Source organism: Ovis canadensis, chromosome 14, assembly GCF_042477335.2.
Source record: "Ovis canadensis isolate MfBH-ARS-UI-01 breed Bighorn chromosome 14, ARS-UI_OviCan_v2, whole genome shotgun sequence".
NCBI lineage: Eukaryota > Metazoa > Chordata > Mammalia > Artiodactyla > Bovidae > Ovis > Ovis canadensis.
Window position 1 is genome coordinate 68117449 of NC_091258.1, and position 24384 is coordinate 68141832.

Sequence of the window (24384 nt, forward strand, 5' to 3'; positions counted from 1 at the left end):
AGGAACGAAAAGGCGGGAAAAAGAGGAAGAAAAAGAAGGCTGAGGTGGTGCCGGGGACCAGGCGGGGAGGGTGGGCGGAAGGAAGATCCGGCCTGCAGGTGACTTAAACCCGGCCTCCAGAGTAAGGCTGACCCTGTATCAGGCAACATCTCCCCGAACCTTCACCACCCCCATTCCACGCCTTAAAGGAAGAACCCGGATTCTCTGAAGGTAGCTTAGCGCCAGGGGCTTGGCCTCCATTATGAGGGGACAGCTGAGTTCGGAGACCATGTTCCCCACACATCTGAGGTCCAAACTTGAGGAGAAGCACTTTTATGAAGATGGAGCTGAATTCTAAGGGAAGGTCCTGATTCTAAGGCAATCACCCCATCACCAGGACAGCCTAAAATCTACCCTGAGGTGCCTGGGGTCTCTGCTCTGCGTGCTGTTGCCCCCAAATCTGAAAGGAATCCTGTTTTCAGACCTCCCAGGTGTTCTGACCGCCATTCTAGCACCCCTCATCCCTCAAAAATCCCATTAACACAGTTCTTAAAATGGGCACTCTGGCTCCTGTGTCAGAGACATCACCCCAATATCCTACCCTTTCCCCTCTCCTCCCTGGCCCAAGATCTCCCCACCCTGCCCCTCCACTTCTGGGACTCTGGAAGCCCCCTCACCCTACATCCTCCTCAGCCTACATTCCTAGTTCCTAGGATCCTCAGCAGCCCCCTCACCCTGTACCCCACTTTGGAATTCTCTGAAGCCCCCTCAGCCTGCACCCCAACTCGGGACCATCGAACCACCCTTTCACCCTCTGCCCCCACCTGGAGGTGGGGCTTCCTTACAGCTTTTTCACCCCATGCACCAATTTCTAAGAACCCTGCAGACCCCTCACCCCATATAACCCTGTCCTGAGACCCCAAGAACCCTCTGTCATCCCCTGCCCCCTTCTCCTGGGACCCTTGGCAGACCCCTCACTCCACAGAACCCCATCCTGGTACCCTCCCCAATACTCTTCCATCCCATACCCCCTCCTCCTGGGATCCCTGGCAGCCCCTTTACCCTGCACCTTGGATTCTAACCACCCCCCACCATCCCTGTTGTCTTGCAGCAGCCGAGCCCCAGGGTGGGCCTGGAACCTGCAGACGGCAGTGCCCAGCCGGCAGAACCCAGCATCCCTGCTCTGGCCTCCCAGGGCCCGGGCAGCAGAGCAGCCGCCATGCACATCCCGGAGAGCCTCCAGGACCTGGCCGACAGTGAAGCTGTGCAGTTTCTCAAGAGGCCAAAGACGATCACACGGATCTTTGCAGGGGTGAGGCCCTCCTGTGGGCCGGCTGCCCTGTGGGTGACATGAAATAGGGGTTCTCAGCTCTCAGACCCAGTGCACAGGGTGGTGGGAGGAAAGGAAGGGCCAGCTAGGGGAACAAAGCCAAAAGGAACTTGTAAATGAAGTCACCCTTTACTGAGAATCTTAACTTTAGGCCCTGCAGTATTCTGAGCGTTTATCAACTCTCCTGGGAAGAAAGAATGCCGTAAAGTGGGTGCTCAGGAGCCCCATTTTTGAGAGAAGAAAACTGAGGATCAGAGAAAGTTAAATAATTTTTTTGAAGGCTGAGCTGTCCAAGGGGGTAACCATAAGCCACATGTGACTATTCTAATCTAAACTAATGAAAATAAAATATTCAGGGACTTCCCTGACGATCCAGTGGTTAAGACTCCATGCTTCCAGTGCTGGAGGCTGGAGTTTGTTCCCTGGTCTGGGAACTAACATCCCACAATCTGCATGGTGCAGCCAGAAAAAAATTTTTTTAATTCCCCAGTCACAGTGGCCACATTTCAGTGGCCACATGTGACTGGCAGCTCTCATATTGGACAGTGAGGATCTAGAACATTTCCATCATGGCAGAAAGTTCCAATGAACACTGTTGGCTAAGGTCACACAGTAAGAGGCAGGGACTCAAACTGGGGTCTGTGAGAATACAGCCCATTCATTTTCCACCTCTCAGACCTAGGATGCCAGAGGGGTGGGTGGTCGCTGTGTGCCAGGCACGGTGCCAAGCAAGGACTTTACCTGCATTTGTTTAGTCATTACCACATTCCCGAAGAGTCAAGACACCTGGGGGCAAATCCTCACTGAGCCCCTGACTTTGCTGTGTGACCTTGACCTGCTCATTGCCCTTCTCTGGACCTCAGTGCTTGAGGAGTTAGAACTGTGACTCTGGGCTTTACACTGTGTAGCCTACATGGTGCTCCTTTGGCAGAGTTGGGAACTGAGGCCCAGAGAGATGATGAGACTTGATCTGGGTCAGGGGAGTAGGGGGAATATCTGGAATTGAACCCAGGGTCCTATTCCAGAAGGCTCGATCAGGCCTGGCTGAGGATCCTAGTTTGGCCACATGGTGTCCACATAGAGCAACATCCTCCCCTGCTTGCCTGGCTCAGTCCTGACGTGATTATCAGCAGCACCTCCTTTAAGTCTCAAAAGTACCCCGTTTTATTTGATAACTTGCCTGGTCATGCTAGGGCTGTGTGACCTTGAACCAGAAACTTGATTTCTCTGAACCTCCAGACCCTCATGTGTCTAGTCCTTCCTGCTCATCAGGAAAGACTGTATGTCCAAATGAAATCAGTGCCTCTCAGCCTGTCACCGTGGGCCTGGCAAGTAGTCATCATTCCTTCAATAGCAGTGATTACTGGGACCAACTTAGGATCAAGCAGAGAGATGGGTTGGGGGAGGCATAGGGTGGTGGGGACTCATCTCCATCGTCGTCACCCCAGGGAAGCGGGGAAAACGCCTTCCACGCCCCAGTTCCCAGTCCCTCGGTGGTGTCAGCATTTCCGCTCCTCACCATGACCCTATGACGTGGGCATTGACGCCTGCTGGACCCAAGGGGAAACCAAGGCTCACAGAGGTTGAGTGACTTGCCCAAGGACATCACCCAGCTGGCGGGCAAGTCCCAAGGATGCGCAGGTTTCCAGTGCTTCAGAAGGGCGGGAGGTGAGGGAGAAGGAGGCCCAGCTGGTGTGGACTGGTGTGGAGAAGGGCTGGGGGGAAGGGCCGCCAACCTTGCCAGACTCTTCAGTCACGGACTTTGCCTGCTGCCTCCCTCCTCCCGCCCGCCGCCCTCTTCTCCTTCCCCCCCTGGCCTGGCTCCTCAGTAGGGAGTCTCTGGGCAGCTGGTGCTCCTGTCCTTCTCACAGCCGCCCGCCAGCTGGTGCCTTAACTGATGAATCTTTGCTCCCTCGCTGGGGACAGGCCAGGAAGGGTGTGGAAGGAGGTCGCACTCGGGCTTCAGAGGGTTGGAGCCCAGCCAAGCCCCCTTCTTGGGTGTCCAACAGCAGCCCAAGGATTTGGGGACGGGGGGCGGTCAGCAGACAGACAGCCCACGGACCCGGAAGTCAGGGGGGCTGGATTCCAATCCCATCTCTCCATGACTCACATTGAGAGGACACGTCTCCTCTCTGGCCAGTCATGAGAATTACCTTCAGGGCCAGTCCCCCACCTCTTTGGGGCACAGGACAGACAGGGAAACTGAGGTGCCAAGCAGTGAGTAATTGGCCCAGGTCCACCCAGCGGGTGGGGTCAGACACGTCTGGCTCTTTCCACTGCGCCATCAAGGCTTCTATTTATCACCTGTGAAACAGCAATGAATTATTGTAACCTCGAGCATGCGGGACTGGAGCGAGGCTGCAGGGAGGTGGCGCAGGTAAAATGTATCTGGGCTCAAAAATGATCAATGAGCCTTCCTGTCCTTGACCTGTCTCTGTCTCGGACCAGCAGGGCAAGACGCTCCCCTCCTGCAGACTCAGTGCTGCAGCCCTGAAACGGAATGGATGTGAATACCCTCCCTTAGAGCTAAAGTGCTGGACGAAAGGAGAGACTAGTCATTATTACTAGGCTTCCCTGGTGGCTCAGCGGTAAAGAACCCAGCTGCCAATGCAGGAGACTCAGGTTCAACCCTTGAGTTGGGAAGATTCTCTGGAGAAGGAAATGGCAGCCCACTCCAATATTCTCGCCAGGGGAATCCCGTGGACAGAGGAGCCTGGTGGGCCAAAGAGTCGGACACGACATAGCAACTGAACAACAACAACAAAGTCATTATTATTTTGTTTGTTCTTATTCAGAGAAGGCAAGTAAGACAAAGGAGAGAGGCGGATGGACAGAGGCTGAGGAGTTTAGGGGCAATCCTTGCCTCCCCGCTCCTACTCTAAAGGGCAGGGCAAAAGCCGAAAACAAGGGCCAGTCATTCACTCTTCCAACACGTGTGCGGAGGTCCAGCCTGGCACTGGGTCCTGGGTGCAGACAGAAGGGTCCCACGTACACCCTGTCCAGGAGTTCAAATTCTAATGAACTTCCTTCCCCTTGTCTCCTCCCTCCCTCCCATCTCCAGGCACCACCACATCCAATCAATCACCAAATCTAATGTCGCGTCCTAAATCTCACAGGATTCCCAGGAGCCCCTTCCCATCCATCATGACCCTGGAGTTTGCCTTGAACCCCCAGGTCTAACCCTGGCCATCCTCTGCTGAGAGCCCTGCCATGCATAAATTTAAGCCTAAGTGAGAAATTTAATTTTTTCCATGGTTCCCAAGTCCAGTCCCCTCCGTTTGGTGTTCAAGGCCTCTGAGGGTCTGGCCTCCCCACCTGCATTTCCAGCCTCACTTCATACCAGATCCCTCAGCTAAGATTTCTCTCCAACCCCTGCAGGAGCTTCACTCGGCAGCAGCTGGCTTTTGCACACATGGTTCAGCCTGCCTGGAATGCCCTTCCTCCTGTCTGCCTGTAAAACTCCTCAGTTTTTTCTTTTTAATTCTTACTAGAGTGTGGTTGATTATAGTTGATATTGCGTTTGTTTCAGGAATCAGTATACTGAATCTGTATAACGTAATTCGGTTATACATACATATATATCCACCCTTTTTTTAGAGTCTTTTCCCATACAGGCCATTAGAGTATTGAGTAGCATTCCCCATACTATACGGTAGGTCCTTTGTTTTGTGGTTTAGTTGCTAAGTCGTGTCTGATTCTTTGTGACCCCATGGACTGTAGCCTGCCAGACTCCTCTGTCCACGGGATTTCCCAGGCAAGAATACCAGAGTGGGTTGCCATTTCCTCTTCCAGGGGATCTTCCCAACCCAGGAATAGAACCCAGGTCTCCTGCTTTGGCCGGCAGATTCTTTACCACTGAGCCACCTGTTATTCAGTCACTATGTCGTGTCAGACTCTTTGCGACCCCGTGGACTGCAGCACGCCAGGCTTCCCTGTCCTTCACCATCTCCCTTACTTGTGAGCCACCTTACTTGTGATCTATTTTATATATAGCAGTGTATACATGTCAATCCCAGTCTCCCAATTTATCCCTCCCCCAAAACTTATCAGTTAAGGTGCAGTTCAGATCAAACCTTACTTCCTCCTAAATCCAGCCCCCTGGGTTCATTTTCTGCTCAAATCTTGACTCCCTCCACAGCTGCAGGCCCCAGCTTTCTCCCCAGCCTCCCGGCCTCCTGGTCTCCAGTCTCACCGGAGTCCATCTCTGCATGGCCCCAGAGGGGCCTTCACACACCTGGAGCCGACCCTGCCCCACCGCTGCTCCCTCCCGAACCCCAGAGATCATCCCACTCTGTAGTCTTCACCCTGCCTGTTCTTATAGGCCTCCCCGCATTCAGAAAGCACTCCCTGGACCAGCTCCCACCTCCCAACACATACACACCGGTTCCTTCCATAGCTGGTGTCACCCCACCAGGCTGTGTTGTGACCGTCAAGGACAAGCCACCAGAGCTTCAAATTGTCCCTGAATCACGGTGACAGGAACCACTGTCCTCCAGGCATCTGGTCCAGGCAGATACGTTCATAGCAGGAGTTAGGGCAGATTCAGGGTTTCCCTAGTGGCTCAGATGGTAAATAATCCTGCAGTGCAGGAGACCTGGGTTCGATCTCTGGGTTGGATCTCTGGAGAAGGAAATGGCAGCCCACTCCAGTATTCTTGCCTGGAGAATCCCACAAACAGAGGAGCCTCGTGGGCCACAGTCCATGAGTTCGCAAAAAGTCGGGCACAACCGATCGACTATGCACAGCATGTACGTGCGCAAAGCGGATTCAAGAGCCAGACAGCTTGGGTTCAGATCCAGGCGCTGCCCCCTCATAGCTGATGGGCTCTGTGCCATTCGCCACCTTCTTTGTGCCTCAGCTCCACTATCTAAAAAAAGAGAGACTGTTGGCAGCGCCCACATCCTAGGGTGACTGTAAGGATGACACGGGCTGGTGAAGTACACTGGAGGTTTCATCGATGGACACAGCAGACGCCGGCAGTAGAGGCAGATGGTGCTACCCCGGTGTGCAGAGTGCAGTGCCCACAGAGGCGACAGGACCAGCATACCAGTGAGACTGCGTTTGCTTGTTTTTTGGCCACACCGGGTGGCACTAGTTTCCTGACCAGGGAAGTCCCAAGGCTGTATTTGCTTTACTTTTTAAAGTTTTTTAAGTTTGATTTGATTTATTTACATATTTGTTTTCGGCGGCACTGGGTCTTCATTGCTGCATGCAGGCTTTCTCTAGTTGCGACGAGCGATGGGCTACTCTCTAGTTGTGGCGTGTGGGCTTCTCATTGCAGTGGGTTTTCTTGTTGCAGAGCACGGGCTCTACAGCACTTGGCTTCAGTGGTTGCGCTGCATGGGCTTAGTTGCTCTGTGGCATGTGGGACTGCACCCGTGTCCCCCACGTTGGCAGGTGGATTCTTAATCAGTGGACCACCAGGGAAATCCCTGTGTTTGCTTTAAAAAAAAAAAAAAAAAGCCTTGAGATTTCCCTGGTGACCTAGTAGTTACCATTTGGTGCTGTCACTGCCGTGGTTCGATGCCTGGTCAGAGAACTGAGATCCTGTAAGCTGTGTGGCATTGCCAAAACAGTTTTTTGTTTTTTAAAGAATCTTGGAGCCAAAGGGGAACGTTTGTCAGGTTCTCACTGTTGGTTACGTTTCCTTCATTCTTTTCTGTGTCTTTGGAATATTTCACAAGTTCCTTTTTGAAAATGGAGAGGAATTAGCTGAGCGGGGAGGGAGGAGGAAGCAGTGGCAGGCAGAGGGAAGGGCTGGGAGGCAGGTGGGATCAACAGGATGGCAGAGACTCATTGCTCACTCTTCCTGTGTCCCGGGTGATGTGCTAATAAGCATTTCGTGTTGGGTCTGGCGGCGGGTACTTGTTTGTGGGGTGAGGAGAGGTGAAGGGCTGCGGAGGGGCAGGCAGTGCTGGGAGCCAGGATGGGCAGAGTGTGGAAGTTTCCCTGGGGAGCTGAGTGGGGAGACTTGGAGTCAGGGCGGCTGGCGCAAGGCTGGGGCAGGGCCCCAGCAGGTGGGATGAGGCCCGAGCCGAGCCGGGATGGAGGCTCAGAGGACCGGGAGGGAGGGCTTGGAACCACTGGGGGAGTGGACGGCAGACCCTGCCCCGCCCCCCGCCCCCGACTCAGTGATGGGGATGAGGGATGAGGAGCGGATTTGGGAAGACACGGAGCTCCATTCCGGCTCTGGAAACTGCCCCTGCCCCTCCCCGCACCCACAGGTCTTCTCCCTGATCGTGTTCTCCTCCCTGCTGACTGACGGCTATCAGAACAAGACCGACAACTCACAGCTGCACTGCGTCCTCAACAGCAACAGCGCGGCCTGCAGCTTCGCTGTGGGGGCTGGCCTGCTGTCCTTCCTCAGCTCGCTGGCCTTCCTGGCCCTGGACGCCCACGAGGTCCGCCTCTCCAGCACCCGCTTCAAGACAGCCTTCCAGCTCCTGGACCTCATCCTGGCCGGTGAGTGAGCCCCAACACTGCCCGCCCCAAGCTCCCAGCCCCCACCCCCAGGCTCCCCGGGCCCCCAGGACGCCACCTCAGAGCATCCTCCGCCTGTGACCCAGAGCTTCGTCCCTCGTTTCTCGAAGCTCTTCTGCACCCACCATTTCAGGGAATCATTGCCCATCCCTCAGACTTAGTGCAAAGGTCACCTCTTCTGACCCTGAGGGTAACTCTAGAAGCCTCTCTTTCTGCCCAGCTTTCTCTTGGCATTCACCTCCCTTCTTCACAGCCTTTCTTGAAAAGCCACCAGTGGCGGGAGGCAGAGTGCAGAGCACAGCGCCAGGCAGAGCAGGGTTTGAAATCTCACCTCCGGCGCAGCCTTGATGTGCAGGTCTCCTCCCCTCTCTGAGCTTCCATAGAAGCTGGGATAGAAACCCCCACTGCCTGGTGGTCCAGTGTTTAAGACTGTTCCTCCACTGCAGAAGGCACTGGCTCAGTCCCTGGTCAGGGAAGTTCCACGTGCCATGTGGTTATGGCCAAAAACCAAAAACAAAACAAAAACCCCCTCCAGGATTTTTCTGAGGATGAAAGGCAAGAAAGGACACCTGTGGTAATGCTGACACTTCCCGGGCACGCCCCCACGTGCCATGGCACCGCGTCAAGGGCACCCCATAGCCCGTCTCCTTTCTTCCTTAGAACCACCTGAGGAAGCATGGCCTGTTCAGATTCCCATTTCACAGAGGCTCACGGAGGTTGTATAATCGGACCCTGAGCGGCAGATCCAGGCTTCCAAGCCAAGCCTAGCCTCCTGACCAATGCTGAGCACCTTAGACAGAGCCTGGCACACAGCGCCCAACACTTGCTTGTTCCTTTTTCTCATGCCTCAGGCTCCTTCCTCTCCTCTTCCACACCTGCCCAGTTCCAGAGACTCAGGGCTAGGTGGGCCCCTAAAGATCACTGAGTCCAGCAACATCCAAAAGAAGGTTCTGTGAGGGCAGAGCTGTTCTGTGCCTGGGCTTCCCAGCACGGAAGCCACGGGCCATGCATGGCCGCTGAGCACTCAAAGTTTGGCCAGTGCCATCAAGGGGTGGAAATTTAAAAAAAATTTTTTCCCTTCCCTATTTATTTTTGGCTGCTCTGGGTCTTCATTGGCGCACTCAGGCTTTCTCTAGTCGCGGCGAGCGGCAGCCACTCTCTAGCTGCGGTGCACAGGCTTCTCAGTGAAGTGGCTTCTCTTGTTGCGGAGCACGGGCCTTAGGGCGTGAGGGCTTCAGAAGTTGTGGTCCACAACCTTAGTTGCTCCAAGGCATGTGGTTTCCTCCTGGACCGAAGACTGAACCTGTGTTCCTGGCATTGGCAGGCGAAGTCTTAACCACTGGACCACTAGGGGAGTCCCAAAAATTTTTTTAATAATCTATTTTAATGGACTGAAATCTTTAATTGATTGAAATGGAAAAAGTCACAGGTGGCTGCCGACCCCCACAGCAGATGGAGCAGCCCACTCCGGGCGGTTCTTTAAAGAGGGCTGGGAGGGAGAGGCCACAGTGGAGACCTCAGCCCCCACCCTTCCTGAGCCCACCGTCCCCCCCCACCCCGCCCCTCTTCTCTCCCTCGACCCCCCAGTCATCTGGGCAGCCATCTGGGCTGTGGGATTCTGCTTCCTGGCCAACCAGTGGCACCGTTCGCCACCCAGATACTTCCTCCTGGGGAGCAACAGCGCCAAGGCCGCCATCACCTTCTCTTTCTTCTCCATCCTCATCTGGGTGAGGAGGGCCCCCTTTCCCATCCCTACTCCCCCAGCAGGGCAGGGCGGGTGGTGTGGGTTAACAGGGCAAGAACCTAACCGCTCTTAAAGCTCACCCAGGCCTCTGCAAGCCCCTTCTGTGTCTCGGGCAGATGGGGAAGGCCCCCCACCTTCTTCCTGGCAGACGAAGCCCAGCTTCAGGGAGCGCTGGGCCCCGTGGCCCCCTCCCTAGCCCGCCCCAGCCAGCCTCCAGTTTACCCTCCTCTGCCTGCAGATATTCCAGGCCTACCTGGCCTTCCAGGAGCTCCGAAACGATGCCCCGGTCCCCTACAAGCGCTCCCTGGACGAGGGTGGTGTGGTCCTGACCTCCCTCTCCCCGCCGTCTGCCGCCAGCCCGGTCAACACGCCCACCACTGGCCCCCACGGCCCGAGCTATGCCAGCTCCTCCCTGTCCCCCTATCTGAGCACCCCGATGGCCCCCCGCCTCGCCATGATGCCCGACAACTAGAGAGCCTTGTTTACACCAATAAAGATAGAATCCTCCCTCCAGAAGGGTTTCGGAAAACAGCCCTCTGTCCTCTCACATCTGTTCCTCTCCAGTCCCTCGAGCGGCCAGGGGTCTCCTTGTGGGGAGGGGGTGTCTCTGCGGCAGGTCCCATTTCCATCCCACCTCCCAGACTCTCCATCTGAGTGTCACTTTTTAAAAAATATTTAGTTTTACTTATTTATTTGTCTGTGCCAGGTCTTAGCTGCAACATGTGGGATCTTTAGTTGCGGCATGGGAGCTCTGAGTTTTGATGTGTGAGATCTAGTTCCCCGACCTGGGATCAAACCTGGGCTCCCGGTGCCGGGAGCCTGGAGTCTTAGCCATTGGCCCCCCAGGGAAGTCCCTTGGGTGCCATCTTGACAGCTACAGACAGTGATGGGAGGGAAAGGAAACCCTTCTTCCGGGCCTGCGCACAGTGAGCCCTTTACCGCTCGCACTGGCCATGGGAGGGAGGCAGGAGGTGCCCCATTGTCCAGCCGAAGAAGCTCAGGTTCACAGACAAGATGCTTCCACCGGTGGAGAGGGCAGGAGAACCAGGACCAACACTCAGGCCCCCCTGGCTGCCCAGTGAGGGCCCACCCTTCTTTAACTCACCCCAGTGACACCTCCTCAGCTCAAAACCACGCTGAGTGAGGAGTCGTTTAAGGACTAGAGGATGACAAGTCCCTGACCGACATCAGAGGAGATACTCGTCCTCAAATATTTGAAAGCTTGTTTGGGGAGAAAGGAATCCTCTTCCAGAACCCCGAAGCCGATCAGGGTCTTGTGCTTGGGTCACAAGACTCTGAGCAGATGACTCCAATGGGTGAAGCTCCCATGAAGGGAGTGGTGGGGGCCGGGAAGGGGCAGCCTTCACTCAGCACCCAGCGTTCAGCACGGTGGCCCGGGACGTCTAGAGCAGTGCTGTCCAGGACTTCCCTGGGTGTCCAGCCGTTAGGACTCTGTGTTGCCACTGCAGGGGGCACAGGTTCGATCCCTTGTCAGGGAACTAAGATCCCACAAGCAGCAGGGCAGCCAAAAAATAAAAATAAAAAAATAGAACAGTGCTGTCCGATAGAAGTAAAATTTGAGCCTTGGTGTCAGGGAAATGGGGCATTTAAGTTTGTCCCCTGGCCACAGGATGAACAGTTGAATGAGGCAAGTGAAGTGAATATACATTTTATTTAACCCCATGTATCCAAAATACTGGGGGCTTACCTGGTGGCTCAGATGGTAGAGAATCTGCCTGCAATGCAGGAGACCCAGGTTCGATCCCTGGGTTTGGAAGACTCTCTGGAGAAGGAAATGGCAACCCCCTCCAGTATTTTTGCCTGGAGAATTCTGTAGACAGAAGAGCCTGGCAGGCTACAGTCCATGGGGTTGCAAAGAGCTGGACACAACTGAGCAACTAACATGCACATCCAAAATGTTATCATTTCAACATATCATCAGTATAAAAAGTCACTAGCCAGATAGCTTACGTTCTCAGGCACTGAGTTCTTTAAACCCTTCATGTATTTTACACAGACACCACACCCTGACTTGGGGCCACCACATTTCAGGCACTAATGGTCATCATAGTGAACGGTGCAGCTCTAGAACCTTCTGGTATTTCTAGAACTGGACATCCATTTATTTTTATGTGGGATAGGTTGGCAAGGAATACAAAAAAAAAAGGAAGTTTGATGTTATGCCAGCCATCCAAACACACCCACACAAGGGCCATGGTGGCTGCAGAGGGCTCAGGTACAGACTGGGCAAAGGGATGTGAGTTGTGGGGAGACCAGCATGGGCTCCGTGGTCCCCGTTTTTTGTTTCACACATGGCAGTGCTCAGTGCTAGGGGTGCAGAAATAAACAGGCTATGGTCCCTATGGGCACTTGGAGGAAGAAGCAACCCTGCAGAGGGCAGGCTTCCGGCATGGGAGACGGAAGGAACCCCCAAGCTCTAGTCCTCACCCTGTCACTGGCTGGATCACCTCGGACGGGCCACTTAATGTCTCTGGGCCCGCGCTGGGCTGGCTGTCAAACCAGAGCCTCGGACCGGATTTAGATCAATGGTTTGCAGACTGTGGTCAAAAACACGCCTGCTCCCAACCCTGAATCAACCAAAGCAGGCCTGCTCCTCCATCTTCCGTGTGAGGCTTCTGGGCTTACAAGAAAGGAAGGGAAAACATCTACAAAGCTCCACAGCAGCGGCTAAGCACCCGGGATCCAGCAGGAGGAAACTGGGGTGCCTACGCCACCTCGGCTACTCGCACCCCTGCTGAGCCTCGGTTTCCTCCGCAGCAAAGGGAGGGGCCTCTGAGGGTCCCCGCAGGCTCACCCATGCAACACACTCTGCCTGGTGCTCATGAAATGCTCAGAAATGCCAGCTCCTTGCCTCCTGAAGCTTCCAGAGCCAGCCTAGGGGAGAACTGGGGCCCACTAAGGAAGGTCTTAGCAGACATGTAGGAGATCTGGCAGAATCCAGGGCAGAACTCCAAAGGCTGACAAGGACCAGGCAGGTAACATGAGTGAAGGAAACAGACCAGATGTGAAGCCAGTCTGGAGGGAAACACAGCAAATATTCACTTTCCTTTGAACTTCACAGAACAAAACCACAAAACAACAGCATCAGCCCAATAATAGATGGTCTCAACCCCTCAGCCAAGTCCTGGGGACTAGAGGGGGAGGCGGCGGGAGTCGGGGGGAGGGGGCGGAGTTCGCGTCCCAGCCATTCATTCCAGCCATCTGCTGCCACCCAGAAATGAGGACCTGGCATTGTCAGATTGACGGATATTTTTTCAAGAGGAGCCAGAAATCTCGATTTTAATGGGAAAATCTGGTTTTTAAAGGCTGGCAACCAATTCCTTTTTTTTTTTTTTTTTTTAAGGAAAACATAAAGCGGTTCCACACAATGTAAAATGACGGAGGGGCGGGGGCGGGGGGCTGTCCCTTGGTGACTTTCAAATCACAGACTCTGGAAGGCTGTCCTCTGCCACCCTGGGATTAGGGAGAACTAACTGTCAGGGAAGTGGTGTGCCAAGACAAGAAGAATCTTCGAGATCTTTTCTTCCTCCAAAACCTCTTCCCCGGTGGTCAGGGTGCAGCTAGTCTCAGGGAGCCCAGTTTCTTATCTTCCTGCTCCTCTCAGGCCTGGGTCTCCTGCCAACAGTGGTCACGATAAAGCAGAAGCAGAGAGAGAGGGGCCGGGGTCAGGGGTACCCCCACAAACACCAGAAAGAGAGCAAGGAGTAGCAAAAGAGAGGCATTATTTTCCTCAGTTTATTTCAGGAGAACAAAGAATCAACCTTCAGTTCTGTACAAAAATGTGACCCCTCGGGCCAACCCCTTCCCCACGCCCCCCTAAATTGTCAAAAAAAAAAAAAAGACCAAAAAATCCAAATTCTGGAAAAAATTACTATGAAAAATCAGGGGAGAACTTCCTCCCCTCCTCCCTCTCCCCAGTGCAAAAGTTTGGGGGGCAGGGGGTGGATGGGGGTATGTGTTCATGGCCACGGTCAGAGGTCCGGCAGGCAGGCAGGTGTCAGGTGGGTATTGGCAGAGTTAGTGTTTGGCGACCAGTGGGGCTGGAGGTGGGGTGGAAGGTGGGGTGGTGGGATCCAGAAGGAAGCCAAGGGGCTCAGGGGAGGGGAAAGATCTCCAACCCTGCCTCGCCCCACAGGACACTTTAAAACAGTTTATAAAAATCGGAGCCGGAGAGTAAGAAAAGAAAGGAGTCATCAGAATCAAAAACTAAATAGTGGAAAGATTTTTTTTTTCTTCTCTAAAAGGCAAAAAACTACAAACAGCCCAGGTCCTGAGCTCCCCCAACACCTGGGTCCTCCACCGCCCCCTTGAAACCCAGCAGCCGTGGAGCTGGGGAGCCAGGAGAGATGGGTTCTTAAAAAAGTCACCCCTGGACCGGAAGGCTCTTCATCTCGCGTCGCCTTCCACTGCCTCTGGCAGCCGCTGTCCTGGAGACAGAGACGGACCGGGGCTACGCCGGCAAACTCAGCTTCTTCCCCTTTAGGACTGTGAAGAGAGGGGCGGGGGAGGACGTGACCATGGGGCCCCCAATGCGCGGACAGCCCCCCACGCCCACACCAGGGGCTGGACGCTGGGCTGGCAGGGCAGCCTCCGGAGTCTGGATTAGCCACAGCGGGGGGTCAACCCGAATTACTGAGGGTTGAGGCTGAGGGACTGATCCATGGACCCATTTCTCCTAACACTGGCTATTCTTCCATCCTGGAAGGACTCCTGGGCCTGGAGGCCTTGGATCTCTGATGGGCAGTGGCCTAAACCACCCCCGCCTTCTGCCCTCCCTGCCGGGAATCCTGTGCTGCCTCCAGGCCTCTGCCCTCCAGTCTCCTCTTCCTTCCTGCTAACTGACTCGGGACCTAGCTTTTAATTATCATCTCTAAGAGGCCTCCCCCAACCGCCACCCCCATGTACGGCAACCCCTCACTCTCCACCACCACCTCCCTGGTTCCTTTCCATCTCTTCCCTTCTCACCGTTTGCAGTCATTTCTCCTGTTCATTCGTCCCACACCCTCCTCCCACCCTCCTCCACACACAGACTATAATACAAAAAAGGAGGGGAGGGCTTCATCCATCTCTTCCCCTGTGGTAGTATCTCAGAGCCTAGCCCTGACCACGGACATAGAAAGTGTTCCCTAAATTCATTGGTTGACTGACTGACTGACTGACTGAATGAATGAATCCTGGTGGGCCTGAGTCCCTGAGAGTGAGGACAGAGATCAATCAGCAGAGAAGACGCCCGCCCTTCCCTGAGCGCTACTGGGGCTGCTGGTTTCAGATCTGTTAACAGGTGTGAGACTGAGAGACTGTGGATCTGGAAGCTCTGGGCAGGAGAAAGGGCTTAGGACAAATCCCAAGAGAAGAAAAGTCAGAGGCCACCACTGCCCCTCCCTTTGTTCTGTCTTCCTTCAAGGGATACAGGGCAGAGGAGATGGAGCCAGGGCCCCAGGGGAGGGAGGGCAGGAGCTGCAGGAGGCGCAGGCTCGCTCCCCCACCGCCTCCGCGCCAGCTACCTTTGGTGATGTAGAGGTAGAAGAAGTCGCAGTAGAGGACCGTCTGGACCAGGCCTGCCACGATGGCGATGAGGTCGAAGAAGCCCTCGAAGTGGTAGCGCCAGATCCAGTTGAAGAGATAGAGCGTGCGGTAGACGCCCAGCGCAAACAGGTAGTGGCTCGTGATGGTCTCCGCCTCGCCCGTCTTGCTCACCATGAACAGCTGCGGCAGGATGGCCACCGACTCCAGGTAGATGGAGAAGGTCCAGAGGATCTACCAGGGGGTGCCGGGGAGTTGGCGGCAGAGGGCGGGAGGTAACAGGGCGGAAGAGAAGGGGGAGGACACGGGGCGTGTTGGCTGGAGGCACAGTGACGCGGGAGAGCGGATAACGATGCCTGCCGGGCACTCACCGTGTGCCAGCAACCACTCTGCCCAGCCCACACGTATTCTGTCGATCCCCACAATAACCCACGAGAGAGGTAAAATTATTAGCATTCTCCCCCGCTTTATTTTTCCGCCGAGTCACATGGCTTGCAGGACCTTAGTTCCCCCGACTGGAGCCTGAACCTGGGCCTTGACAGTGAAAGTGCTGAGTCCTCACCACTGGACCACCAGGAAATCCCCAGCATTCCCTTCTACAGATGAGGCAACTGAGGCTCAGGGACAGTAAGAGATATGCCCAGGATCACATTGCTAGAAAGTGGCAGAGCTGGGATTCGAACGAAGAGTTCAGAGCTGGTATTCGGAGCACTTGGCAATTACGCCTCTCCCAAGGGAGGACCAGGTTGGGATCTTGGCTCTGAGACTTCCCTTCTACGAGACCTTGGGCAAGAGACCCAGATTCTTAGAGCCCCCACCTCCGTCTCTCTAAAGTGGGGGTGATTTTCCTGCCCTGGTAGGGGCAACGTTCAATGTGCAAGCTTGAGACACATAAATCAGACCGTGTCACTCTCTGGGTCAAAACTCTCCAGTAGCTACTTCTTATCACATCCAGAATAAAACCCAAGTTTCTAACCTTGGCTCTAAGTTCCTAACCTTCAAGGCTCTCCTTGATCCAGCTTCATCTCCTAGTCCCTCCAGGCTACGACGGACTACCCAGGCCTTGTCTGTTCTCCAACATACCAGCCTCCTTCCTGCCCCAGGACCTTTGCACTTGCTGTTCCTGCAGCTCTCCCCCGAGACAGTCACATCCTGCCTCTTCTACCTCTTTCCAACCTCAGCTCATCAGCGAGGTCCTCCCTGACCGTCCTCCCCCCAGGACTGTCACAGCCCCTGTCTTGTCTTCCTCTTGGCAGCTCTGACCGGACTGTGAGCTCCGTGAGGCCCAGGAGCCTACACCTTGGGCACTCTATGGGTCCAGCCCCTGGCATAGTGCCTGGAACCTACTCCATGCCTGGATGAATGCACGAGAGAATGGGAGCGAGGTCCCCAAGTGCTTGTCATGGGCCACCATTCAGGGAGCACTGACCATCATCATTTGCAAGCAAGACAGGACATCGTAGGAGGGAGACCAAGAGAGGGAAGACAGCTGCTGGCCCCTTTTCAGTCCCCAGTTCCCTCAAAGCCCCACCTGGGGTGACTTGTGAGATGTCAATTCACTGAAACCTCCAGTCAGACAACACCACCAGCTGGCAGGTGTGATTCCTCCTGGGTGGTTTTGGTTTGTGGGAGCAAAGTTGTGACCAACAGGATGTATTTCTAAGAAGTGACATTTATATAGCAATTACTACGTTCAAGACACTGCTTTATGTACCTTACAGCTACTAACTGGCTTATGCCTTAACCCTATGAGCTAAGACCTATTGTTATCCCCCTTATACAAATGAGAAGACTGAGGCCCATGGGATCAGTAACTTGTCCAAGGCCACACAACTGAGATGTGGGTAGAAACAGATTCCTATCCTGGCAGCTAGACTTCAGGGCTTGTTCCCATAATCACTCAGAATCCACCAGCAAGGTTCTCAGTAAATCAGGTTACTTGAGGCTCTCAGGAAACATATCCATTAAATGGATATATACCCAATTCCTAGCCTTGGGGAATAGAATCATGACAAAAAAAGAGAGAAAAGGTCTGTTGTATTTTTACTTGATTTATTCATGACATCTGAATTTTTAAGGAATCCTTTCCTTCTATGATTAAAAAAGTTTTTCAGCGTGCACCCAATGCTAGCAAGGGTTTTTTGTTTTTTTTTTAATTGGAGGTAGCATGGGGTTTTAGAATTTCTCTGGTGGCTCTGACGATAAAGAATCTGCCTGTAATGCAGGAGACCAGGGTTTGATCCCTGTGTCAGGAAGATCCCTTGGAGAAGGGAATAGCAACCCACTCCAGTATTCTTGCCTGAAGAATCCCATGGACAGAGAAGTCTGGCAGGTATAGTCCATGGGACTGCAAAGAGTTGGACACAACTAAGAGACTAACAAAGTATGGGTTTTGAAAGCAGGTGAACCTCGGTTCAAATTCTGTGAGGTCTCACCTCTGAGCCTCACCTTGCATGCTAAGTTGCTTCAATCGTGTCCGACTCTGTGCGCCCCTATGGACTGTAGCTGGCCAGGCTCCTCTGTCCATGGGATTCTCCAGGCAAGAATACTGGAATGGGTTGCCATTCCCTCCTCCAGGGATCTTCCCGACCCAGGGATCGAACCTGCATCTCCTGCATTGGCAAACAGGTTATTTACCACTACTGCCAGCTGGGAGCCTCACCTTAGTCCTAAAAGAAAGAGGGATGACGAGGTCTGCTTCCTCAGGTGGTGAAGGGATCAGATGGGATGATGACGGATTTGTGCAGAGTCAGACATAGATTTGATGCCAGTACTTTGCATAAGTGACCTCCTTCTGAATGAGGGAACCACTCAACCAAACCACCCAACCTGGAATCAAGAAGCCTAGATCCTGGTCCAGCTTCTTCTACCTAAAGCAAGCCCCACTGCCTTCCTCCAGCCTCAGTTTCCCTGCCTGTAAAATGGGTCCAGCTCAGTGAGTGCTCCATGCAAGATGATGGTGATCAGAAGCTTGCCAAGTCCAGACCCTGCAACTAAGCTTTGGGTTTCCTCCTTCTGACATTTCTGGGGCACTTGGGCCAAAGTTACCCCTCAATCAGATTTTTCAAGACTGCAGGATGCTTTTAGAAATAGATTTGGAATCTGTAGCCAAACCTGTCAAGTGAGACATCTCAGGAAAACTCCTGAATTATAGTTTCTGTTGAAAACATCAGCACAGCAGGGGCGGCTTGCGGGAATCTTAGTTTTCCAACCAGGGATCAAATCCGCGGCCCCTGCCTTGGAAGTGCAGAGTCTTAACCACCAGTCTTAACCACTGGACCACCAGGGAAGTTCCAGGGCCAGCGTCTTACAAGCAGGAGTGAGTGGTACTGGGGGAGGAAAGACTGCTTTGAATTTGATTCCCTCTCAAAATTACTCCCAGGAAACTGTATAGCTCCTACCAAAATACCAGGCAATAAAAACCACGACAGCTAGCCTTTAGGAGTAGAAAGCCAAAGCACTGCAACAGTCATGGCAGCACTTCCTGCCTACGGCCAGACACTGTGCTTTATCAATATCAGTCCCGAGTTAGAACCTATGAAGCAGGAACTGTCCCCATTTTACAGATAAGAAAACTCAGACATAGAGAAATTACATGACTTGCCCAAAGCCCCACAGCTTCTAAAGTGTTAGTCACTCAGTCATGTGTAAGCATTTGCAACCCCGTGGATTGTAGCCCACCTGGCTCCTCTGTCCATGGGATTTCCCAGGCAAGAACACTGGAGTGGGTTGCCATTTCCTCTTCCAGGGGATCTTCCCTACCCAGGGATCAAACCCTGGTGTCCCGCAATGCAGGCAGCTTCTTTACCATCTGAGCCCCCAGGGAAGCCCTGGGCTTCAAATCCTGGCTCTCTGGTTCTAAAGTCGCTGTGTAAGCGATGCTGGCTAGTCTCAGGAAATCCTCACAGCGACCTAATCTTGACTTTACAGATAGGGAAACTGAGGCAAAAAAAGTCAAGTTCCAAGGTCATGCTAATAGAAAGTAACAGATTCAAATCCAAGTAGCCTAGCCCCCTAGAGCCCCCGTTCCCAATTCCTGAACTATTCATTAGGCCAGTAATTTTGGAAGAGTCATTTTGACTCCCCAAGCCTCAGTTTCCTATCTATAAAATAGGGCTGCTGTGAAAAGTAATGCGATGACACGTGTGACACGCTCAGAGCAGCGTCTGCTACTTGGTGAGTGCTGCTGCCGTGACATTGCTGTCATCTGACTCCAGGGCCCCTGTTTTGAACGTTATTTCCTAAAAGGAGGAAGTCTGAGCAAACCCTGCAGAAGGGAAGCGTCTGACTGGGCCCACCGTCCACAGCCATTCTCCTGCAGCCCACCCCACTACACCACTACCAAGACCCGCAGGTGGCCTACCTCCAGAGGGGTAAAGTCATGGTTGACCAAGAACGCCAGGATGGCCGTGGGAATGACGAGGAACTCCACTCGGAACGTGTCATGGTTCCCGTCGTAAGTGGCTTTGAACTTGCTGTAAATCATCCAGACTGTGGTGAAAGAGCAGGCGATGTAGACCACCTGTCGGGTGAGGATGAGGAGGAAGCTTCAGCTCCAGGCACAGGGCCCCAGCCCCCAGCCTCCTTAGACTAAGGAGTCGGGACCCCCAGCCCCTCCCCCCTCAGACCCAGGGGTCCAGCCCCCAGCCTCTCCTCCTTCAGACTAGGAGTCCTGGCCTCCAGCCCCTCAGACCCAGGAGTCCCAGTCACTGTCACCGCCCCCCTTAGATTCAGCAGTCTGGACCCCTAGCCCCCTCCTCCCTGAAGCCTGGGACCCACGTTCCCTCCTCCCCCGACCCTCCTGGTGGCTCCCCCTCAGGAGGCCTTTACCTTCATGCACGTGTTGTAGAGTGAGATATAGTTGGTGAAGAGGTCCAGGTAGCGGGCAGTGAACACCACAGCAAACAGGACCTGGCTCTTGCCTGAAATCCCTGTGGTGCCGAGAGGCAGGGTCAATACACCAGGGGCCAAGGCCTGGAACAATCCTGGAGGCGGCTCTGGAGGGCAGCTGTCCCCGGAGGCCTCCCCAGCCAGCGGCCGGAGCAGGGCTCTTTCCCACGGCCCACAGCCAGGGGGCAGCCCGGCCCCAAAGCTACTCCAGCCCGAGGCTGTGTCCCGGGCTAGGCCTCACGGCCACCCCCAACACCCTCAGGGTCCTCCTGCAGTCCGGATCCAAGGTGGGGCCTCAGGAGGACCCCCCCTTGACCTCTGGCCTCCAGAACAGGTCGCCTGCCTCCGGCTCCCTTCCTGGCCGCTACAGTCCACGTCACCAACTTCCAGCCACCTCCCTGCCTGCCACAGCTCCCTGTTCCCAGCCCCAGCAACTCTGAGGCCACCCTGATGGGGGCCGGGGGGAGGCTGAACTCGGTGCCTGGAGCCACCCCCACCAAACTGGATGCATCCCCGATTTGCGGAAAGGAGCTGACCCCCTGGTGACCCCGGACCTGGAAGGGGGACCCCCAGCAAGCAGGGACGGAAAAGGGGACCCGTCCCCCTATGCCTCCAAACCCTCTCCCCGAGTCCTGGGGTGTCCCCCGCACTCTCCCCCTTCCTCCGGCCCCCGTGGGTGTCTCACCGGCACACGAGCGGGACTTCCAGATTTTGAGCAGTAGCAAGATGATGGCTAGGAGGTGGGAGAGGTCTCCCAAGAATCGGAAGAGATTCATGGTTGGGGGGACCTGGCAGAGCTGGGCTGGAGGGAGGCTGGAGGGGGGCTGCCCCCCGGGGCTGCTGTTCTGTCCGGGCGGCTGGGCTGTCGGGGGGCGGGAGAGGTGCCCTCGGGTGGGCTCCGCTCCGGGGAGGGGGCTCTGGGAGGGGGCGCCGAGGCCGGAGCTGATGGCCGAGCCGGAGCTAGGAAGAGGGAGGAGGGCGGGAGGGGGAGGAGTCCGGCGGAAGGCTCCGCCCCCGAGGGCGGAGTCCCGGCTCTCTGGCGCCCCCTACCCCCGCTTCTCCGCACTTGCAGAGCCGGCTGCCGAATGTTCCCCACCAAGGCCGCCTCCTAGGAACTTGCGGCGTCGCCGAGACCCGCAACTCCCAAATCCGGGCGCCTGTTCCCCAAGGCAGTCTGCGCCTCTGTAAAGGTGGCAGCCCAGCCGCATAGATTCTGCCCTTGACAGCGATTCGGGAGACAGGTCTCTGAGCTTTCAGGATGGTACACAAAGACCCAGAGGCTGGCTTTTCAGGGACCTCCAGCTCCAATTCATCCGAGAGAAGAGAAAGCCGCCTCCAGCCCCTCCTCCATCAGACTCAGGAGTCCAGGACCTCAGTGTCCTCCTCCCTTGGGCTCAGGAGTCCAGCCGCCAGCCCTTCCTCTCCCTGACCCAAGAAGAGCTCAGTCCCCGCTTCTTTGGGACTTAGGGTCCCACCCGAGAATTTTGTGTCCCAAGTATCATAGACCCAGAAATCGAGATGCACAATCCCTTCCTCCCTCTGGGACCCACAAATTCAGGCGCCCAGTCTCTTCTTTTTCAGAAATATGAGCCCTTCACTCCTGCTCTCCGTGACCCTGGAGTTGGTAGCTGGAAGCCCTGGCTCTGGCCACCCCCACCCACCCATCCCGGAACTGCCCCCTCAGAGGCACACAGAGACACTCTCGGGAGCCCAGGTGTCCTGTGCCACACTCCACCCCACCCCTTTATAGACGCATGGGGCCTAGCCTCCCTCTCTATCAGGAGGGGCAGGAGCTGGGCAACTGCTCTTGAGGGGAAACAGGCTGCGTCTAGGAGGGGGGACATGGTGCTTTCTTCCTGGATGTCTGAATAACCATGGGTGATAGATGGATGTCAGGGTCTGTCAATAACAGAAGGGGTACAGCGGCGTCAGTTTCCTCAGATTGCAGGATGGATAGGGTGCTTGAGGGTGACATCCATGAGTCTTGGACGGGTGGGGCCCTGAGGGTGGTTTGTGCTAAGGAGTCAGTTTGTCTGAGGGTCTAAAAGGGACTCAGGCCTAGAGGAGGGGGCTCTGGTTACTGGGTCCCAGGCAGAGAAGGGAGACAGGGCCTTGGACTCCTGAAACTGGGGAAGGAGGTGGGCTGAGAGAGGAGTGGCCTGGGGGCCTGGATTCCTGGCTTCATGAGGGAGTCCTTCTTGCAGGCCTGGCCTCCCAGGATAATCGAAGCCAAAAGATGGGTCCTAGCGTGACAGACTCAAGTCTGGGGATGGCCTCCTGCTTCACAAACCTCAGCGTGGGGAGGGAGCGGAGGGCGGGCAGCCCCTGGGCCCTGGAGCGCAGGTCTGGGTCCTGAGTCCCCGACATTCCCCCCTCGCCAGCCCCTTCCCCTCTCTCCAGATTTATTTGCAGCCCCTCACTCTCTGGTCCCAGGGGGAAGGCAGAGGCTGGGAGCTGGGGAGGGGGCCGGCCCCCTCCTCCAGCCATGACAGGAGGAGGGGTCCCGAGGGAGCCCAAGAGGGGGGCTGTGGGTCTCCCGGCAGGGGCGGACGAGGACTGAATGTTAATCCTATCCCGAGTGAGTGTGTGTGTGTGTGTGTGTGTGTGAGTGTGTGAGAACAGAGCGAGTGTGCGAGTCCCTCCCGCTCCGGCTCCTCCAAGCCCTGGCCGCCGCCACCGCCCTCCGCCCGCCTGCAGCCTCCCTGGCCACCGGTGCCCGGCTCGGGGGTGTCGGCCTGGGTGGGTCCGCCTGGCCCCCAGGGGTCTCTCGTGCATCTGCCATCTGCCCGGTGAGGATCTGTGTGTGCGGGTGTCTGGGGCTGGGCTGGAGGGGGGGGTGTGTCTGTAAGGGCTGCGGCGGTGGCTGCGGGCGGGCAGGAGGGAGGGAGGGGTCTGTCTGTCTGTCTCGACCCCGAGCCACCTGCCTGGGTGTCTCGGGCCCCCCAGGTTCCTCCCTCCGAGCCTCCCCCAAACCCGGATGCATGGTGTGTACCTGGGCTCTGCGCCTCCTGCCTGCGTCCGGCCGGGCGTCTGGTTGCCTGTGTCCTCCTGTCTGTCTGAACAGCCCCTGACAGCAACAGCAGCCTGGCCCATCAGACCCTCCAGGGTGTGTGTGTGTGTGTGTGTGTGTGTGTGTGTGTGTGTGTGTGTCTCCCTCCTCAAGCTCTGGGGGTGTTTAGGGGAATCCCAGGGAAGTGAGGTGGTGCGTGTATGCGTGTGTGTATATGTGTGTGTCTGCCTGTATTTGAGAGTGGGGACGTGGGGGGGTGCCTGGAGGTGGGAGGTGGCCAAGCAGGAAGGGGCAAGCAGTCGCCCAGACAGGCTGTCTCCCGCCTGCCCCTTACGCAAACACACACACCAGCCACCGGCTTCAGAGGTGACCCAGACAGACAGACAGACAGACACAGACTTGGGGGGGGCACTGAGGGCACAGAGTGGGGGTTTGCGAATGAGACAGGGAGAGGCGGGACCGGACACATGGACGGGGGGGAGGAGCCGGGGCTGAAGCAGCAGAGGGGGGCACCCCAGGTGGGCGGAGGGGGGATCCCCACGGGGTCGGAGCGGCGAGAGGACACCCCGACAGCCTCCGCAATGTCCGGGGCCCAACTTCCAGCGCAACATGTGTAGCCGCGTCCTCGCCTAGCCGGGGTGGCCTCAACCTTGGGGACAGACAGGGCAGGACGGACTGAGGAAGAGAGAGCCGGAGCCAGGGAGCCAGGGCCGGGCAGGAGGTCCCGGCTGCCGCCATCGCCGCCGCCGCCCCAGGGCCTGGCCCCCCCACACACACACCCCGCGGCTCCCTGAGCCCCCGGCCGAATCTTCGGGTCGCTGGACTCCGGTTCCGTTCCTGGCACCCCTGCAACACCCCCCAGAACAGGGTCATGAAAAGGTAAGGCTGGGGTAGGGCTGCAGGGGAGGGGGTGGGAACGTGGACTGCCCCCCCGCCGCCCCGCTCCAGATCTAGGACAGAGAAAGTTGGCAAGGGGCCTCAGTTGGAGGGAGAGGGCTGGAATGGTGGACAGGGGTCTCTGGGGGAAATCTTTGCCCCCTATCTCCTTCTCCCTTGCTGAGCCCTTTCCCCAGGTCTCTGCACCCCAGATCTCCTAACCCCTCCATTGCTGACACTTTGATCCTTCTCCCCAGCCCCATACACCTGACGCCCCGTCTCTCTGTCCCCCATCTCTCCCTCTCACCTTCCCTCTCTGAGCAGTCCCCCTCCCACTGCCCGCATCAGCCTCCCTCCTCGGCTGGTCCGCTTCTCTCTCTCCAGCTCCATCTCCCCTCCCTCCTCAGCTGCCAGTCGGCTATTAATACCCCTGCCAAGGACCTTGAGAGTATCCAGGCCTTGGCACCCCTCGCCCCAAGCTCCCATCCCTTCCTCAAGGTTCTGGAATACCCTTCTAGCCTCTTCCAAGCA

At 56.0% G+C, this 24384-nt stretch overlaps 3 protein-coding genes across 4 annotated transcripts in view; 2 read left to right on the forward strand and 1 right to left on the reverse strand.

Moving 5' to 3' along the window:
- Positions 1–58: 58 nt before the first annotated feature.
- On the forward strand, positions 59–10062 carry SYNGR4 (synaptogyrin 4). 2 transcript variants are annotated; one of them, XM_069549350.1, is made up of 5 exons: positions 59–210; positions 1091–1291; positions 7534–7771; positions 9377–9516; positions 9772–10062. In XM_069549350.1, exons 2-5 carry the CDS (start codon positions 1199–1201, stop codon positions 10003–10005), a joined length of 705 nt encoding a protein of 234 aa, XP_069405451.1. In that variant the 5' UTR covers positions 59–210; positions 1091–1198; the 3' UTR covers positions 10006–10062. The 2 variants fall into 2 exon arrangements, with proteins under 2 accessions (XP_069405451.1, XP_069405453.1); XM_069549352.1 differs by having other exon boundaries at positions 77–121.
- A 3197-nt stretch (positions 10063–13259) lies between these two features.
- On the reverse strand, positions 13260–20999 carry KDELR1 (KDEL endoplasmic reticulum protein retention receptor 1). The gene is made up of 5 exons (XM_069551101.1): positions 20653–20999; positions 19908–20008; positions 19441–19599; positions 15059–15311; positions 13260–14039 (listed from the first exon to the last, which is right to left on the reverse strand). The coding sequence occupies exons 1-5, from the start codon at positions 20741–20743 to the stop codon at positions 14005–14007; spliced, it is 639 nt and encodes a 212-aa protein (XP_069407202.1). The 5' UTR covers positions 20744–20999; the 3' UTR covers positions 13260–14004.
- A 2768-nt stretch (positions 21000–23767) lies between these two features.
- The window catches only part of GRIN2D (glutamate ionotropic receptor NMDA type subunit 2D), a 34223-nt gene continuing 33606 nt past the window's right edge, over positions 23768–24384 (forward strand). Inside the window, exon 1 of the mRNA XM_069551096.1 lies at positions 23768–23856. The gene's annotated coding sequence lies outside the window, so the exon portion shown is untranslated. The remainder of the gene's footprint in view (positions 23857–24384) is intronic.

Bases quoted from the DNA above. Each gene is read 5' to 3' on its own strand.
- SYNGR4 (XM_069549350.1), top strand. From the start codon at position 1,199: ATGCACATCCCGGAGAGCCTCCAGGACCTGGCCGACAGTGAAGCTGTG. The intron at 1,292-7,533 runs GTGAGGCCCTCC...CCGCACCCACAG, and splicing joins TCACACGGATCTTTGCAGGG to GTCTTCTCCCTGATCGTGTT. The intron at 9,517-9,771 runs GTGAGGAGGGCC...CTCTGCCTGCAG, and splicing joins TCTTCTCCATCCTCATCTGG to ATATTCCAGGCCTACCTGGC.
- KDELR1 (XM_069551101.1), bottom strand. From the start codon at position 20,743: ATGAATCTCTTCCGATTCTTGGGAGACCTCTCCCACCTCCTAGCCATC. The intron at 20,009-20,652 runs GTGAGACACCCA...TCGGCACCACAG, and splicing joins GAAGTCCCGCTCGTGTGCCG to GGATTTCAGGCAAGAGCCAG. The intron at 15,312-19,440 runs GTAGGCCACCTG...ACCCCCTGGTAG, and splicing joins ATGACTTTACCCCTCTGGAG to ATCCTCTGGACCTTCTCCAT.